Source organism: Carcharodon carcharias, chromosome 20, assembly GCF_017639515.1.
Source record: "Carcharodon carcharias isolate sCarCar2 chromosome 20, sCarCar2.pri, whole genome shotgun sequence".
Lineage (NCBI taxonomy): Eukaryota > Metazoa > Chordata > Chondrichthyes > Lamniformes > Lamnidae > Carcharodon > Carcharodon carcharias.
In genome coordinates this window covers 60816043-60836383 of record NC_054486.1, presented here as the reverse complement: position 1 = coordinate 60836383, position 20341 = coordinate 60816043, and the positions used below count along the sequence as shown (strand labels likewise).

Here is a 20341-nt window from a genome sequence, read left to right as displayed (position 1 = left end):
AATTTGTTTTCTAGTTTAACCTTCCAATACTCTTAGTTATATTTGCAGCATTGAACACCAATTGAAAAACACCAATTGAAAAACCCCAATTCAAAGTATCTTCGTTGCTACAAACATTCCCCTTCTCAACCCGCTTCTCTACTTGCATTGTTTTTTCTACCTCTGCTCATATGAATATTCAACATTCAAAAATAAAAATAGAAAATGTTGGAAACATTCAGCAGGTCAGGCAACATCATTGAGAACTGATGAGTTGACATTTCAGGTGTGGACCCTTCAAAAAAAAACTGGAACCACTCACACTGCTCCACACTGACAACAGACAATTGAGGTGAAAAGATTTTTGATTTCTCAGGGAATCACAAGATATGGGGAGTGAGCAGGAAGGTGAAGTTGAGGCAGAAGATAAGCCATGATCATAGGAAGTGGTGGAACAGGCTCAAGGGGCCATATGATTTATTCCTGCTCCCATATCTTCTGTTGTTAGCCAAATAGAAAAAAACAGGTGGAACTCAGTGGTAACTATCATTTCCTATCAGCCTGAGCATAAAATTACATACAGGCCACAGCATAGAAACAAGTCATTTGGCCAAACTGGTCTATGCTGCCATTAATGCTACATACAAGCCACCTCCTGTTCATCCAACTCTACCAACAGTGTCTTTCACTTCTTCCCTTTCTAAAGTTACACATATTTCAGTTATAAAACAAATTCAATTGAAAAGTACAGCAAATTGCAAGAAAGTACAACTCATACAACTGTTAAATGATAAGATTTCTCAAATGCACGAAAAAGGACTCAAGTGTCAAGACAGTCAATTTTAACTATCATCTGTGTTTTGGAAGCCTTAATATCAATCCAATTTAACAGCATTTTGTAAATCTGCAAAGAAATAAAGGGATCTTGAATGCAATAGGAATTTTTGCATTAATCTTATGCTAAACAGCAGGCATCTGGAATCCTTGGTTTGAACCTCCATCAAAATTCCATGCTTGTATTTTCAAATAAAGTTCATGTTCTGTTGCCATGAAACAATTCAATTGAAAGTGCAAGATAATTTTGATCAAAACTGGTCAGAAATCAAACTTGAAAAATGCTAATTAGCAAAACTATCCAGAGTTGACAAGGAATACAATTCAATGCATTATGGCTTACATTTTTCAATGAAGAAATGAGAGTGCAGCATTAATTGTTGCTCAGTCTGCTCAGGACCACTGTACAGTTTTCTTTAGATTAATATATTTGAATGCTACAGGGCCCATCCTACTGGCTAGCTGATTCAACGTGGTTTAGTGAGCTAATTCTGGGTAGATTTCCCTGACCCAAGGCAATTTATCATTAACTTAAACTGCAACTCCAATACCTAATCCTCAAAATGCACATAACCTTAAAACCAGACCTGCCCACTCTCAGCATTACTCATCCTTTTGAGTGCACAATATGTCCTTAAGCTTAACCAACTGCATTTAAAATATTTTTTAAAAAACATAAACAGCTCCATAAACTTCAATTAGTTTATTCCCAATAAAAATTCATTGGAAAGTATGGATAAACAGAGGTATCTAGGAGTTCAAATACATAATTCTTTGAAACTACAGGTAGATAATGCCATCAAAAAGACAGAAAGCATTTTTAATTGGGGAACAGTGCAAAAAGGCAAGAATTTGTACAAGCAATGGTTAGGGCACAGTTAGAGTACTGTGTAGAGTTTTGAAAACTCCATTCGAAACAACAGTAAAATTATCGATGGATGATACCAAAAAATTTGTTATAAGGAGAACTGAGATACTGGGGCCATTTCCATAAGTGTAAAGTCATCTAAGAAGGGTTTCAATAGAGATTTTTAAAATTATGGGTTTTGATAGAGCAAATAGGAAAAGATGAGGAGTCAGTGGAAAGGGATCAATTAAAATTGTCATTAAAAAACGAGGAGAGATTAGCAGAAATTTCTTAGCCCAGGAGAGTTACTGGAGCATGGATTGCTTTGCTGCAGGGAGTAGTTGAAGCAGATACTCTTGTGCTTATTAAGGGAAAAATAGATAAACAAAGCAGAGGAATATAGAGGGCTAGCGAGAACAGGAATTTAAATTTGGATTGCTCAACAAAGTGCTGACACATACATGATGAGTCAAGTAGCCTTGATAACGTAAGTTCCATGGAGATAAGAGTCACAGTCAGCATAGTTGAAGGTCCAATGCACCAGCAGCATCAAACTTAAGTCATAGACCTTTCACACATATACTAGCCAGTGTCTCAATTCCCTCAACATTTTCCTTGAACTAAAGTGTATTCAATTTCAGTGAAAATGCTCATATCCAAAAATCCCTCGTGAAGGAATCAATATTTTTTGCCTTGTTTTTGTAAGTTAGCATCTGTGGGGGTGACATTTGGTTGACCAGAGATTGTAACATTTAAGGTGCATAATGTATTCAGCTTGGATATATTAGACACTGCCTAAGAACAGGAGCTGAACCCTGTTGAGAGATATTAATATGTCACACCATTCAATTCAAGGGGCAGAGTGAATAGCAGCCTGCAGGGAGCAAGCGAAGAGGAGAGTAGGCTCCTTGCAGCTTAAGTACTGCCATTAACTCCATACTGTTGAGGGAGCTAAGGTTCAAAAAAGCCGGGGGAACAGTGATAGGATAGCTGACAGCTGGGGCAAAAGAAATCCTGAATAGTGGGGTTCTGTTCAGAGCAGCTAGAGAGTTGGAATCATGCTATCAGCTACATGCTGGGTGCAACCTTATGAATCCAGTGGGATGCGGTCTCAGAAGAGACTGAATAACTGGGGGCAAGCAGTTGTTGGGACAGACTGAGCTGAAGCTGCTGTGGAGGGAAATCAAAAGCTAGATTCTCAAAAGAGAGCAGCTGAAATCCCTTGTGAGGAAGGCAGACTTTGAAGAATTTTTGTGACTCGCTAATGTCTGGGTGGATTGCTGAGGAAATTCGTGGAATTTGACTTTGTTGCGTCTGCCATTCGATGTGTAGTTTGTGGTGTCTGACCACAGTTTGTTAATTTATATTTACCTCTTGTTGATTCTCGATGTTGAGTATAAGATGGATAGTGTTGATTGTTTGCTTCATTGACTTTTGTACAGTAAAATTTCTTCTATTTGTTTAAAACTGTGGAACGTTGTGGCTCTATTCTCTAAGTAATTAGGATTTCAAATTTTGTCTACTTAACAAAAAAAAATTACTGGTCCATAATTGGATCATAATAAAATTTAGGGTTCTCGTCTGGGGTCGATGCAAAATTTGGGGGTTTAGTCTGGGATCATAATACCCCATTTCTTTTACTCCAGTCTAGCTAGGAAGGACTTTGCAGTCAACTATGACATAACAATTGGTATATCACTGTATAATAAAATTGTCACAAAAGATGGTATCGTCGGAGATGACTTTCATGTTAATATACCAAAAGAGAGACTTGGCAAATCCATAAGGTAAGGAGCCCAAAATTATGGCACAGATTGACAAATGGAACACTGATTACAGCAATATCGCCACCGTGGAATAATGCTCAATATATACTTCCTCACCGTTATAATGATGGTTCTCTCACCAAATGCTACAGGACAAGTCTGGCAGCTATGTCCTTCAGGACCTTCAGTGATACACACTGAAGTCCCCCATCCTGAGTGTATTGTGCCCATGTACCCTCTATGGTCCTTATAAATGCACACTGGCACCAAGCATACCTAAAAATGAACTGCCAACCTCCTGAAGCTACAACACAGGACTACATGCATGGTAAACAGCAGATTACTCAATGTTAAGCAATCCCACAACCAACCAATTTGCCAGATCCAATTGTGCATGGAGGTGGACAATTAAAAAACTGGCGGAGTCTTCATAAACATTCTCACCCTCAATGATGACAAGAGACCAGCACGTCACTGCAAAAGACAATGCTGAAGCATTTACAACCATTTTCAGCCAGAAGTACCCAGTGGATACTTGTCCTGAGGCCCTCACCATCACAGAGGCAAGTCAATTCACTTCACTCCTCTTGATACAAAGAAATGCTGAGCACACTTCATATAGTGAATGCTATGGGCCCTGACAACATTCTGATTGTGATACTGAAGACTTATACTCCAGAACTAGCCGGACCCCTAGCCAAGTTGTTCCAGTACAGTTAAACACACTTATTTACCCATAAAAGTGGAATTTGTCCAACTATGCCCTGACCACGAACAGCTGGACAAATCCCATCTAACCAATTAGCACCATCTCAAGAGTCTATTCTCAAACATCCATGATGAAAGGTGTTGTTGGTAGTGCTATCAAACAGCATTTAGTCACTAATAACCTGGTCACAAATTGCTCAGCTTGGGTTTCACCAGGTCAACACAGCTCCAAGCCTCATTACAGCCCTGGCCCAAACATGGACAAAAGAGCTGAACTCAAAGAGGTGAAGTGGTTGATTGCCTTTGACTTCAAGGCAGCATCTGACCAACTGTGGCATCAAGCAGCCCTATTGACCTTGAAGTCAATCAGGGGTAAAACTCTACTGGTTGGAATTATACCTAGCACAAAGGAATGGTAGTAGTTCTCATAGGTCAATCAGCTCTGCACCAGGACATTGGTGTAAAAGGTTCTCAGGGCAGTAACAAGGCCCAACTGTCTTCAGCTGTTCCATCAATGACTTTTCCCTCCATAAGGTCAAAAGATGGGGTGTTCTGTAAGATTATCATGGGTTAAATTACAATAATTGTTTTACTGATTCACTTGCTGATATGCTGTTCCAAGAATAGGAGCTTGTTTTTGATAATGTAGTAATGTTATAAAGGTACAATAGCTCAGGTAATTTTAGAAATGCAGTTGTTTGAGTAATTCAATATGCAAATTGCATGTTTGAACAAACTTCTCTGTCCCAACAGGCTGGTAGTCTTAGGAAAGTGCTTAAGAGTAACTGAAACTTTTGAGCCACATCAGCAATTGCTACTGTCTGTGAAAGATTGAAGCACTATGCTATTAAAATTAACAATGGGCAACTGTTGATCAAGACCAAAGAAGACAGGAAAACAGGACAGCTGCAAGACATTGGACAGGGTCAGGAAATGCCTATGTACAACTGAACTCAAGATGTGTAGACTTGCTGGGTAAGTGGGAAACCAGAGTTTAAGCTGATGTGGACAAAAATGGTTGGAATTATTAAATCAGATGACCAGCACTGTGCACAATAAAGAGGGCTGTGAATGGCCAAATATAGAAGGCAAGGAGAAAGCAGCTGGCTTGTGAAGGTGACGTAAATGTTGGCTGGAGCCAAGCTAAAGAACAATGCAATTCATACTACCTTTTCCAGTATCTGACAGGTGATAATGATCTCCTTGAAACTTTAAGTTATGGCTTAAACACAAATGTGTTAATGTGCAGCAATAATGGAAATTTATCTATCATTGGCGTCAGGTCCGAATCTCTTGCAATTCTAACAGTTCGCTAATATTCAGTGTTCAATTCCATTTACAACTCCTCAGATGCTAAAGCAGTCCATGCCCACATCTAGCAAGGCTTTGGCAACATTCAGGCTTGGACTGATAAGTGACAAGTAACAGGCATGCTATGCCACACAAGGGCCAGGCAATGACCATCTCCAACAGGACAAAGTCTAATCACCTCCCCTTGATATTCAACAGCATTACCATCACAAAATGAAGGTGTGCTTTCGCAGGAGAGCAAGTAGGTGATTGGCAGGTGAGTATCCACTGGGTTTGCTTGATTGTCTTTGAAATTGGTCATTTATTTGTAATTGTAAGGTTTTATTAGCATCAGTACGGTTTATAAATAGTAGTAAGTTTTTCTTGAGTAGTAGGGTTTGTTAATTATAAGTAAATTCAGAAAAATAATTTAATTAATTAAGCATAATAGAAGAGCACAAGAGGAGCTGGGAGTTCAAAAAGAGCATGAGAGGAGCCAAGAGTTCAAAAGGAGCTAGCTGTGCCGCTGGTGTTGGGTCTGAGTAGACTAACCAGACTTGGAGAAAATTAAGTGTGAAGTCATAGGGAACTAGAGAGGTGTCCAGGAGATAAAAGAGCAGGAGAGGGAGAGAGCAGCGGTACTTCATAAAGAGGTGCGAGAGGGAAAGGAGACGATGATTGGTGAGTGACATAAGAACATATGAAATAGGGGTGGGCCATTCAGCCCCTCTCGCCTGCCTCGCCATTCAATAAGATCATGGCTGATCTGCCCCAGGCCTCAACTCCTCTTTCATGCAAGCTCCTCATAGCCCCCAATTCCCTGATATTTCAAAAATCTATCTACCTCCTCTTTAAATGCTTTCAGTGATCTAGCCTCCACAACTCTGAGGTAGAGAATTCCAGACATTCACTACCCTTTGAGAGAAGAAATTCCTTTGCATCTCAGTTTTAAATGAGTGACCCCTTATTCTGTAACTACGTCCCCTAGTTTGTGATTCCCCCACCAGTGGAAACATCTTCTCAACATCGACCCTGTCAAGCCCCCTGAATTTTGTATGTTTCAATAAGATCATCCCTCATTCTTCTAAACTCTAATGAATAAAGGCCTAAACTGTTTAGCCGTTCTTGATAAGTCAACCCCTTCATCTCAGGAATCAGCCTAATGAATCCCTTTTGAACTGCCTCCAGGTAAGTAAACACTTTATATAAAGTTTAAGGTACGACAGTGCAGCTTGGCCATGTGGAACGTGCATCTTGCGGAATGTGGGATGTCTACAATAACTACATCTGCAGGAAGTGTCATCAGTTGCAGAAAAGTGGGCTCTGGGTTGCAGAACATGAGCATTGGCTGGAGTCACTGTGGCACATCCGCAAGGCTGAGGATTACGTGGATAGCACGTTCAGAGAGGTGGTCACATTGCAGCTAAGCAGCACACAGGCAGAAAGGGAATGGATGACCGCTAGAGTATCTTAGAGGAACAGGCAGATAGCCTCAGGGGGTTGCTGCACTCTCTCACTTTCTAACCACTTTTCCATTTTGGATAGTGGTGAGCGAGGTGGTTCCTCAGAGGGCTGTAGCAAGGGGCAAGTTCTTGGCACCACGGGCAGCTCAGCTGCACAGGAGGGGAGGAGGAAGAATGGAAGTGTTATAGTAGTAGGGGATTCCATTGTTAGGGGAGCAGACAGGTGTTTTTGCGGCCATAGACATGACTCAAGGATGGTATGTTGCCTCCCTGGTGCCAGGATCATGGATGTCACAGAGCAGCTGCAGGACATCCTTCTGGAGGAAGGCAAGCAGCCAGAGATCATGATCCACACTGGAGTCAATGACATAGGTAGAAAAATGGATGAGGTCATGAAAGCAGATTTTAGGCAGTTAGGAAGGGATTTGAAAAGCAGGGCCTCAAGAGTAGTAAATCTCAGGATTATTCCCAGTGAGCATAAGAACAGGAAAACTAAGCAGTTCAATACGTGGCTGGAAAAATGGAGGGCTTTAGATTTCTGAGGCATTGGAATTGGTTCCGGGGCAGGTGGGACCTGTACGAGGAGGACAGGTTACACCTTAACAGGACTGGGACTAATGACCTCGTGGGGAGGGTTTAAATTAGATTGGCAGGGGGATGGGAAGCTGAAGGAAAATTCAGAGTGCAGAGAAGAAAAACTGGCAGTGGGAAGTATTGGAAGTATCATTACAGTACCAGAGAGAGGATGTTCCAGAGGGGTCAAGGACACAATATCTGGCTGGAGGAAGGAATGAAAAAGGTGCAATAACATTGACTGGCGTAGTATATAAAGACTAACTAGTGGAAGTGATGTGGAGAAATAAATTTGCAAAGAAATTACAGAGAAGAACAAGAATTATAGAGTAATCAAAATGGGAGATTTCAATTATCGAAATATAGACTGGGATAGGAATAGTACAAAACTACAAGAGGGGTGTGAGTTCCTGGAATGTGTTCAAGATCATTTTCTACAGCAGTATGTTTCCGGTGCAATGAGGGGACATGCACTTTTGAACCTGGTTCTGGGGAATGACTTGGCCCCAAACGGATCAAATATCATTGGGAGACACTCTAGGGAACAGTGGCCATTGTTTCATAAGGTTTAGGTTAATCATGGAAAATGACAGGGAACAATCAAAAGGAGGGCTAATTAACTGGGGGAAAGCCAACTTCAATAGGATGAGAATGCAGCTGAGCCAAGCGAGTTGGAATCAAATATTGGCAGAAAAGACGGTGGCTGAACAGTGGACCACTTTCAAAGAAAAAGTACAGCAAGCAATGTCAAGATATATTCCTTTGAAGGGGAAAGGTAGGACATATAAATCCAGAGCGCCCTGGATGACGAGAGAGATAGAAGTAAAGATGAAAAGAAAGAAGTGCGCCTATGACAGATGTCAGGTAGAAAATACAGTGGAGAATCAGGTTGAATATAGAAGGACCAGAGGGGAAGTGAAGAAACTTATAAGAAAAGCAAGGAGAGAGCAGGAAAAAGAGGCTAGCAACAAACATAAAAGGAAATCCCAAGGCCTTCTATAAGCATGTAAATAATAGAAGGGTAGTAAAAGAAAGAGTAGGGCCGATTAGGTAACAAAAAAAATGGGACTTGCACATGGAGGCTAGAGAAATTGTGGAGGTGTTGAACAAGTGCTTTGTGTCTATCTTTACAAAGGAAGAAAATGTTACCCATGCCAAGGTGAAAGAGGCGGCAGCTGGTACACTAGAAGAACTTAAAATTGAGACAAGGGAAGTGTTGGAAATAAATAAGTAAATAGCAGAGCATTTAGAAATGCATAATCTAATCAAGTAGAGTCAACATGGCTTCATGAAGGGGAAATCATGCCTGACAAATTTATTAGAATTCTTTGAGGGGATAACAGGCAGGATAAAGGGGAACTAGTAGATGCAATATATTTGGATTTCCAAAAGGCATTCAATAAGGTACCGCACATAAGGCTACTTAAAAATATAAGAGCCCAAGGTGTGGTGGGGTAGTATATTAGCATGGATAGAGGACTGGCTAACTAATAGAAGACAGAATTGGGATACAGGGGTCATTTTCAGGATGGCAACCTATGTTGAGTGTCACAGGGATCAGTGCCGGGGCCACAATTATTTACAATAAATATTAATGACTTGGATGAGAGAAATTAATGTACTATTGCCAAGTTTGCAGATGACACAAAAATAGGTGGGAAGGCAAGTGGTGAGGATGACAGAGTCTACAGAGGGTTAAGTGAGTTGGCAAAAACGTGGCAAATAGAACATAAATGTGGGAAAGCGTGAAGTTATGCACTTTGGCAGGGAGAACAGAGCAGACTGAAGAAAGTTGTAGCACAGAGGGATTTGAGAGTCCTCATGCATGGGTCCCAAAAAGCTAGCATACAAGTTCAGCAGGTAATAGGGAAGGCATTTGGAATGCTGGCCTTTATTTCAAAAGGAATGGAGTATAAAAACAGGGAAGTCTTGCAAAAACGATACAAGGCATTAGTTAGACCACACCTAGAATACTGTGAACAGTTTTGGTCCCCTTATGTAAGGAAAGATATACTGGCATTGGAAGCAGTCCAGAGAAGGTTCACTAGGTTGATCCCAGGGGTGGAGGGATTTTCTTATGAGGAGAGGTTGAGTCGGTTGAGCCTGAACTCATTGAAGTTTAGAAGAGTAAAAAGCGACCTTATTGAAACATATAAGATTCTTAGCGGGCTTGACAGGGTAGATGCTGAGAGGTTGTTTCCCTTTGTGGGGGAGTCTAGGACCGGAAGGCATAATCTCAGAGTAAGGGGTCACCGATTTAAGACAGAGAAGAGGAGGAGGAATTTCTTCTCTCATAGGGTAGTCAATCTGTGGAATTCTTTACTGCAGAAGGCTGTAGAGGCTGGGTTGTCAAATATGTTCAAGGCTGAGATAGACAGATTTTTAATCAGTAAGGGAATGAGGATTATGGGGAAGAGGCAGGAAAGTGGAGTTGAGGATTATCAACCATTCAATGGCGGAGCAGACTCAATAGGCCAAATGGCCCACTTCTGCTCCTACGTCTTATGGTCTTCTTAAATGCTGGAAGACTGGAGAATATGAATCACTGAAATCTCCATGCTTATCACACTCCACTTCCAGAATATCAACAATACAGTGTGAAAAGAACAATTGGAAGGCAGAATCAACAATATCATAAGGAGCTACAGGACAGTTGAGACTTGCCCACTCATACCACAGCAGAAATCCCGGAAATATCAGATATATCTCATGCTAGCCAAGGCAGCTATGCAGAAGACAGCAAGGTACAATGCCAACAAGTGCTGGCTCAATCTATGCAAAGAAACACAAACTGCGACAATGATAACCTTTGTGCTATGCATGACAGGATCAAAAGAGTATTTGGCCCCATCACCAAAGTTGCTCCTTTGGAGTCCACATGGGGGAGTAAGTACTCACTGACAGAAACAAGCAAATGGCCCGTTGGATAGAGCACTACTCTGACTTATACTAACATGAAACAGATATCTCTGCCTGTGCTTAATGATTTTCTGTAGCTGCTGTCATGTATGAGCTTGATGCAGAACCCTCATTACTTAAGCTTGAAAAGACCACTGACTCTCCAGCAGCAAGGAAAGCACCAGCTGAGCTACTCCAATATGGAAAGCCCCAAGTTGCCATACCTCTACGATCTCCTCCTCTGCTGGACAGAAGGCTCTGCCCCACAATGTATGCATGACACAAAACAATGATCACAATACACAAGAACAAAAGTAACTGAGGGGATTGCAACAACTACCAGGGCATCTACTTTCAGCGTCACTGAGAAGGCCTTTGCCAGAGTTATTCTAATAAGACTCTATCGACTAGCCAACAGATAATACCTGGAAGTACAATGCAGTTTGGGGCATCTTGTGACACAGTGGTTAGCATCCGGCTCTGAGCCAGAAGTTCACCACAGGAGTTGATGGCCAAGGAAAGTGTGTTCATAACACAACCAAACAAGTCGAGTATCATCCTTCAAATCCTTCCAATCAATGTCAGGCAGCAAGAATGAGAGAGATTCCTGATCAACCATGTGATGGAACAAAAGTTGGAGTCTTTACCATCACTGCAAAGCTCCAGACTACAATGCAGATGTAAAAAGTGCATGTTACCACAGCAACCCAGACTCAGTCATCTGTCACATAGCACCACAATGTGGCTTCAGAGCAGGCAGATCCATGGTAGACATAATCTTGTCCTTCTGTAAGCTTCAAGAGAAGTGCGGAGGCTGCAAACACCACTCTACCTTGCTTTTGTGGATCTCACAGGGAGCACCAAGATCGAAAGACAAAATGAAGTGCAGAATGTCCTGATCAGAGATCTTTTGTATGCTGATGATGCTGCATTAACTGCCCAGACACAATATCAGCTCTAAAAGCTCATGGATCATGTGACCTCATTCTTCCTCACCATCAGTGTCAAGAAAACTGTAGTTATGGACAGGGTCTCATGTCTCCACCTGTGATCAGACTTAAAAAAAACACACTACTGGAAGCAGTAAACAAATTCTGCTACCTTGGATCTATGGTGACAGACAACCTCTTAGAAAGGCAGCCACCAACTTTGGTTAACAAAACAGGCATGAAAAACAAACCGGACCCGCAGGACCAAGATGCTTAACTACAAGGCCTGTATCCTCAGCACATTGCTATATGGCAGTGAACCCTAGACAACTTACATCCACCAAGTAAAAATGCTCAATAACTCCACCTCCAGTTTTCACAATCCCTCCTTGGCATCACATGGAAAGACAACTTCACCAATGATGCAGTCCTTTCTGGGGCAAACATGCCAAGAATACTAGCACTAATTAAGTAAAGGAGGCTTTGCTGGCTGCAACCAAGGCTAAGCTATACGGAAGGTAGCCTGTGCCAAGAGACCAGCAGGGAGTCCAAAGCTCTGATTCAAGGATGCTCGCAAAAGAAACATGAAAGTCCTCAGCATTAACCATGAAAAATAGGAAACTCTAGCTGACAACTGATGCAAATGGCAACACCAGCTGTGGGCAGGTATTCACCACGATGACTACATGCGGCTTTAGAAGCTCCAAAACAGACCCCAGCAAACAAGCTGTCAGCAGAGATCACCACCCAGCACCGGCAGGGGACAACTTCACATGTGGCACTTGTGGCAGACTTTGCCTTTCCAGAATCAGCTCGTTCAGTCATCAAAAGAAGTGATGATCTCATTTGACCTTGCTAAAGTTCTGAGGCTGCATTCACATCATCTCTCACAAATGGAAGGATGTCAATCTATCTCAGCTGCAGCCTGTTATGCCAACTGATTTCTTTTTAAAACTTTTAAGATAGAGTTAGAGTGGAGTCAGTTGCCCTCCCATGTCCAGATATCATTTTTTCAGATTAGCTCTAATAATGGAAATATAACATTCTCTTCAACTTCTGACCGGCTGCTGCTCATTGCAAGCTTTGCACCTTTCCAGCTGTTCCCTGGCATTTAATATACATTGGAACCATTTACAAGAATCTTTCCAACTTGTCAAATATTTTATGATTATTGCTTCCTGCTGTGCTTTTGTTACCATCATCTACATTGACAGCAATGGCGTCAGAAAGCAGATATCTCATATGAATTGAAGGTGTGGGGGTTGAAATTGTAGGCAGAAATAAGCTTTGGCAATTACTTTAGGCACTTGGGAAAACAGCCCACCAAAACTAGAACAAGTGACTGTAACAAGTAGAGTTATAATGAAAACAATACTGCTTACAACTTCTTTATTACACAAGTTCAATAAGCAAGAAGAATTTAAAACAAAGTATTGCTCTATACCAACTTTTGTTGTTGGTGGCAAATATTGCTACATTCGACAAATAATTACAATATTTTGACTGCATTAGCATTACCTATTCTGTTTCAGGTACATTTACAGCAGTCTTATGTGCGAAGTACAAGTTTTGAAATCTAAACCTCTAACAGTCTGCTTGGTTTAAATGCAGTGTACCTGAAAATACAGCATTTTTAATTCAACACAATACTCCGGAGATACTCTACTGACCTGATTGCTCTTCTGTAATTCTTGAACCTTTTTAGCAAACTCCTTAGCTTCTTTCTGGCACTGCTGTTCCAGTTTCTCCACCCTCCTTTGGATACGTTCATCAAGCATCTTCAGCTCCTCAATATGATTCATGAATTCTTCCAAAAGCCTGTTGTATAAAATCATCCAATATGTTTAAATACCAGTTTCACACCACCAAATCAACAATCACTGCCCCTCTCCACATCTTTATAACCTTGTTGTGGACAAATGCATCAACATCATAGCCTTGGCTAAAAGTTGGCTCAGGGGTGGCAAAACTGTGTCCCCCACTGAAACTGTCCTGCCTGGCAACACTATCCATGACCTGCCCCAACTATACAAGAGAATTGGCAGATCAGTCAATATCACCAAATCCTAGATCCTGCCACCACATTCCCCCGCTGCAACCTGATCATTTCTCCTTTAAAAATCCTAATTATTTAATGCTCTCCAAACTGCATTCCAAATTCCCCTATCCCTTAGACCATTTCCCTTATTTTCTCCTTGAACTTCTGACACTGTCCACCTTCAATACATTGAGTCACCCAGTGAAATATGTTTCTAAGGACAGATAGATTAAACCTTATTAATCTCACTTTGGGAAGATGAGGGATTGGAAAGAAAAAGCAGAAAGTCCACAGTACTGCAGTAGCCATTCAAAACACAAATGTAATGATCAATGGGCTACCCAGTAGGAACACCTGTGCAGATACTAAAGTGAGTTGTCATTCTCAGTTTGCAGGAGCACAGTTCAGTTACTATCCTACTACAATGGGGCCTAGAAAAGATCTAGAAAATGATGTCTCTAACATACATATGCTGCAGCCCTGGGAAAACGTCTATACCCTTCATCCAGAGCATTCTCTGGTATCTCCCAGCCATAGATAAGTGTGTGGATTTGGCATTCGAGACAGCTCACAAGAGGCAGCCCACCATGTACACTGATTCACAGCAGTGCACATCTTTATAGACATGTGGGAAGACTTTTTCTTATTCTTTCTGAGATATGGGCATCACAGTCAAGGCTGCCCATCAATAATGGCCCTCAAGGTGGTGGTGAGCCACCTTCTTGAGTCGCTGCAGTCCATGTGGTGTAGGTACACCCACAGTGCTCTTAGGGGGTGGGTTTCAGGATTTTGATCCAGAGACAGTGAAGGGACGGCGATATATTTCCAAGTGTATAGCTCAGAGGGGAATTTGCAGTCGATGGTATTCCCATGTATCTTCTGCCCTTGTCCTTCTAGGTGGCAGAGGTTGTGGGTTTGGAAGGTGCTGTTGAAGGAGGCTTGGTAAGTTGTTGCAGTACATCTTGTATATTGTACACACTGCTACTACTGTGCATCGGTGGTGGAGGAAGTGAATGTTTAAGTTACTAGATGGTGTTTGATCATGCAGGCTGCTGTCCTGGATGGAGTTGAACTTCTTGAATGGTGTTTGAGCTGCACTCACCCAGGCAAATGGAGAGTATTCCATCACACTCCTGACTTGTGCCTTGTAGATGGTGGACAGGCTTTGGAGAAACAGGAAGTGAGTTTCGCACCACAAAATTCCCAGCATCTGACCTTTTCTTGTAAACACAGTATTTATATGGCTAGTCCAGTTCAATTTCTGGTCAATGATACCCCAGGATGTTGATAGTGGGGATTCAATGATGGTAATGTCATTGAATGTCAAGGGGGGATGGTTGGACTCTCTCTTGCTGGGGATGATCACTACTTGGCACTCGTGCAACGAGAATGTTACCTGCCACCTGTCAACCCAAGCCTGGACATTGTCCAGATCTTGCTGCATACAAAAACAGACTATTTCACTATCTGAGAAGTTGTGAATGTACAATGTTCAGTGCCAATCATCAGTGAACATCCTCACTTCTGACCTTATGATGGAGAGAAGGTCATTGATGAAGCAGCTGAAGATAGTAGGGCCTAAGACACTATCCTAAGGAACTCCTGCAGTGATGTCCTGGAGCTGAAATGATTGACCAACAACCAAAACCATCTTCCTTTGTACTAGACATGACCCCAACCAGGAGAGTTGGCACCCTGATTCCCATAGATTCCAGCTTTGCTAGGGCTCCTTGATGTCGCACTCAGTCAAACACTGCCTTGATGTCAAGGGCAGTCATTCTCACCTCACCGCTTGAGTTCAGATTTTTTGTCAATGAAATCAACAGCTCTACCTCACTGCAAAGCACCCAATTTACCCCAGGGGTACAAACAAGAGGAATACGGAAAGAAAGGTGGAGAGAGTAGAAGCTATAGTATTCATCACACAGAACTATATTTCTCCTCAATAAACTATAAAATGCTGGCCAGAATCTTAGCTTCCAGTGCACATGCATTAATTTGCAGGCTTGGCCACACAGTCCAAACAAGCCATCTCTTGAAGGACAGCCAGGTGGTTATTCAATGTCACAGTAATAACACCTACCTTGGTATTCTCCTTGGCTGCAGAATAGAAATTTAACAAAAACAACTAGAAATTCCTCTTCAGGAAAGAATGGGCTTTGGTGACAAATTTAGGAAGTAGATTACAGGCCCACATTCACATTCCATATGAACAGTTCATGTCAATGTTCTCAGCTCTCCTCTATTATTACTATAGTACAGGCCCAGGCAAGATTATCCCCATCTCAATTTTGTTAGCCCTGGCCACAGAATGTCCAACAAGTGAACCAAGTCAACTCTTGGTTATACTCAACCACACTAAAATAGAAGGTATGCCCTCTAACAAGATGTTTTGCACAAGAAAGAGACTCCTTACTCTGATCAAGACGTCCTTTAGATCCTCAATGTACACGTACATTGGAATTTGCCATCTGTACAAAAGGAATTCTCTCCTTTGCAACCCACCCCCTCCCCAGCATAAATATTGATCGAACTAGATGAAACCTTCCTCAATTACTCTGTCATGCAAACACAAAGAGCATTGTTTCTTCTCTCCTCTACCTATTTCAGATACTGCTTGCCAAGGTACTAGCCTAACTATTCTGGCCTTTGAGGGGGCAAAAGATCACAGGTATGCTTAAAACAGATTTATTCAACTGCATTTAATTGGCAATTCAATTCAGTGAACCTACATGTAGCCTCCTCAGTGAACCTACCTGAAGTCTCCCAGAGATTTAGTTTAGCCAGATAACTTCCACAATTGAAAATATAAAAAATTGTACAATGTAGTTTATATTGAAATTATAATCTACTTAGTTTGGTGCAACAAAAAAATCTGTTACACTTAAAAAGTGCTGTGGAAGAGTGAGCTAGCTAATAATATTCATGTATTGTACTGATCCTTAAAATTGTTTGGCAGATCAAACTAAAGATAAGTTCTACTATGGTGTAATTTTGCTAGCTTAGAAAGGCAACAAGGACCCCTTGAAGGCACAGGATTCGATCAACAATTTGGGGGTGCAGTGGTAATGTCGTTAGACTAATAATCCAGAGGCCCAGGCCAACGCTCTGGGGACATAGGTTCAAATCCCACCATAGCAGTTGGTAGAATTTAAATTCAATTAATAAAACTGGAATATAAAGCTAATCACGAAACTGTCATAAAATCTGGTTCACTAAAGTCCTTCAGGGAAGGAAATCTGCCATCCTTGCCTGGTCTGGCCTACATGTGACTCCAGATCCACAGCAATGTGGTTGACTCTGAACTGCCTTCTGAAATGGCATAGCAAGACATGCAATTCAAGGGCAATTAGAGATGGGCAACAAATGCTAGCCTTGCCGGCATTACCCACATCCCATGAAAGAATAAAGAAAAGAAAAGCAGCTGACATAATTGGAAAGGTTTCTCTTTTCATCATCTGAGCACACCATAAATTTTATTTAAAAGTTGGTAGTGTTATTGGGATGTACTGAGCGAGAATTCACCTATGAAAGTAGTCTGAAAGACAAATCGAAAATGTACCTATAGTAAGACGAGTAAAAGAAACCCTGAAATGTAAAAAGACCAGGAGGGCACAAGGACACTTCAATTACAATAAGCAGACTTACAGAAGATACTAACTGTTTCAACACAAGAGAAGTCCAAAAACTTTATAGTCCCTTTCAGTAGACTAAACATCTTGGACAAAAGCTACATGGCAGTAGTTTGCTTAGAGAGCCCCACACACACAAAGTTGAGCAAAGAACTGGAGACACTGAGAAAATCTATGCATTTTAAAAGCATTTTAATCACTGATGAGATGGACTCTTTAAAGGTCATCCTTTGCAAACATGCATCACAGCAAACTGCATCTTCATGCTTTTTTCCTGCAGCATTGATCATGGAAGATTTACATCTTCCCAAGAGAATAGGCCAGTAAATAAGCATTAACAATGATGTCTAAATGTCCCTTGTATAACTGTTCTTGCTACTCAATAAGAGATTACACTTTTTGAAAGCCTTTGTCAAAAGAAATTGATAATAATAGCAATAAATGGAGGGCATGTAAGGACACAAAAAATATAGCATACTTTGTGGCCAAATATGCACTGATACATTGAGAAAACCTACTTAAGACATAGGCTTCATAGTCAGTGGAAGACCAATGTCTCATGATATGAAATCATTAGTGTTGCGAGATGGTCCCTTTTAGGTTGGCAAGAATAGAAGTCAAAGTATGTGCAGGTTATTGTTATGAGACAAAAGCCCTTTTGACAACAGTTTTTCTGTCATTAAACAATGTTTTTGTCACTCAGATTTTGTAGATGGCTCCAAGATATATATATATATATATATATATATGTACATACAGACACGACTCATGTAGCTTAATGTCAAAAATTGTGCATGTTAAACAGGCTGCATGAAATAGAGGTGCTAGAGTTTTCTTGTAAATCACAGTATAAAGTCCATTTAACTAAACATTTCAATAAAATGCTTATATGAACTTAAAGTTTTTAATCATACTCCTAGCCCTGTCCACCCAAAGATTGTAATACAGTTAGGCAGAATAGTCTTAGTTTTTTAATGAAACTCAAGTGAGTAATTGTTAACTTATTAACCAAAGCTAGAAATGGAGTGCGGCTTGGACTGTGAACAGCTGGGAATTTGGTAGCGTGGGGACTTGGTGAAGAGGGGAAGGAGGTGCTTCTTTCTTTTTCTATCTTTTCCAGCCTCCAGTATTTGGCTCTCAATTCAGTACAGGGGAAGAAGTCGACTGGTGAGTAACTGGTAAGTTACTCTACTTATAATAAATAGTTTGTACTGTTAAAATAGGGTAACTCAAGCATGTGCATCCTGTACATGTGGGACGTCGTGGATACACCACCTCGGTTGTGGGGAGTCCAGTACATGATGTGCTATCGCCAAATTTGCAGACAATACAAAAATAGGTATATTCAAGGTGGAGAGAGATGGATTTTTAATCAGTAAGAAAATCAAGGGTTATGGGGAAAAGGCAGGAAAGTGGAGGATTATCAAATCAGCCATGATTTCATTGAATGGCAGAGCAGACTCGATGGGCCGAATGGCCTATTTCTGCTCCTACGTCCTATGGTCTTATGTGACCTGGACAAACACATCTGCAGGAAATGTCACCGGCTGCAGAAGCTTGAGCTCCGGGTTTCAGAGCTCGATAAGCAGCTGGAGTCAATGTGGTGCATCTGCGAGGCTGAAGACTATGTGAATAGCACGCATAGGGAGGTGGTCACACTGCAAGCTAGGAGCATGCAGGCAGAGAAGGAATGGGTGACCACCAGGCAGTCTAAGAGAACCATGCAGGTGGCGCAGGAGTCCCTTGAGTCAATCTCACTCACTAAATCGTTTTCCACTTTGGATATTGGTGAGGGTGATGGTTCCTCTGAGGAGTGCAGCAAGAACCAAATCCATAGCACCATGGGTGGCTCAGCTGTACAGGAGGGGAGAAAGAAGAGTGGACGAGCAATAGTGATAGGGAATTCATTAGTTAGGGGAACAGACAGGCATTTCAGCAGCTGTAGACATGGCTCCAGGATGGTATGTTGCCTTCCTGGTGCCAAGATCAAGGATGCCATGATGGGCCTGCATACATTCTTCTGGGGGAGGGTGAACAGCCAGAGGTCATGATGCACAAAGGTACCAACAATATAGGTAAGAGGGATGAGGTACTGAAAGCAAAATTTAGGGAGTTAGGAAGGAAATTAAAAAGCACGACCTCAAGAGCAGTAATCTCAGGATTACTCCCAGTGCTACGTGCTAGTGAGCACAGGAATAGGAGATTTGAGCAATTGAACATGTGGCTGGAGAATTGGTGTAGGATGATTGCATCAGATTTCTGAGGCATTGGGATAAGATCTGGGGTAGGTGGGATCTGTATCAGATGGGCAGTTACACCTTAGCAGGACCAGTACCCACATCCTCATGGAGATTTGCTCGTGCTGTTGGGGACCAGATTGGAAAGGGGGATGGAAACCTGAGAGGAAGCTCAGATTGGAGGCAAGCAAAACTAGTAACAGGAAGCAGAAAAGTAGTGAGCAAAATTAAAAGACAGATGAAGTGAAGGCAAGCATCAAGTAGGATCAAAATGCAGAATAATGTTAAAAAGTCAAAGTTAAGGGCACTCTATCTGAATGCATGTAGCATTCACAACAAGGTAGATAATTTGAAGGTACAATTGGAGTAAATGGTTATGTGTTAATTCCACTACAGAAACGGTGACCAAGACTGGGAACTGAATATTCATGGAGATTCGGAAATTTGAAAGGATAAGCAAAAAGGAAAATGAGGAAGAATAGTGCTGTTGATAAAGGACGAGATCGGTATATTAACGAGAGGGGATCTTAGATCGAAGGATCAAAATGTAGAATCAGTTTGGGTGGAGCTAAGAAACAGTAAGTGATTACGTTGGGCACAATATAAATCAGAAAATTAGAGCTGCATGTAACATGGATAATACACTAATAATGGGCAAACTCAATTTACATACAGATGTATTTACCTATGGGTAAATCTAATTAGCACTAATGCTGTGGAGGATGAATTCCTGTTGTGTACACGAGATGGATCTGGATCAGTACATTGAAGAACCAACTAGGGATCGGGCTATTTTAGATTTAATATTATGTAATGAGAAAGGGCTAATCAATAAACTTTTTATAAAAGAGCCATTAGGAAATAGTGACCACAATATGATAGAATTTTACATTAAGTTTGAAAGTGATGTAGTTCATTCTGAAACTAGAGTCTTAAATCTCAACAAACGAAACTATGAAGGAATGAGGGGCAAGTTGGCTATGGTGGATTAGGAAAATACACTAAAAAAATTTGACAGTAGACAGGCAATGGCTAGTGTTTAAAGTAATATTACGTGGTAAGCAACAAATATACATACATAAGACACGAAAACACAACAGGAAAGGTGAATCAGCCGTAACTAACAAGTTAAAGATTACATTAAATC

The 20341-nt window shown here is 41.3% G+C and overlaps 1 protein-coding gene across 1 annotated transcript in view; it reads right to left on the bottom strand.

The window, feature by feature from the left end:
* exoc5 (exocyst complex component 5) overlaps window positions 1–20341 on the bottom strand; it is an 84070-nt gene that overhangs the window by 47464 nt on the left and 16265 nt on the right. The window contains exon 3 of the mRNA XM_041214880.1: window positions 12958–13105. Within this exon, the coding sequence (XP_041070814.1) occupies window positions 12958–13105 (148 nt within the window). The remainder of the gene's footprint in view (window positions 1–12957; window positions 13106–20341) is intronic.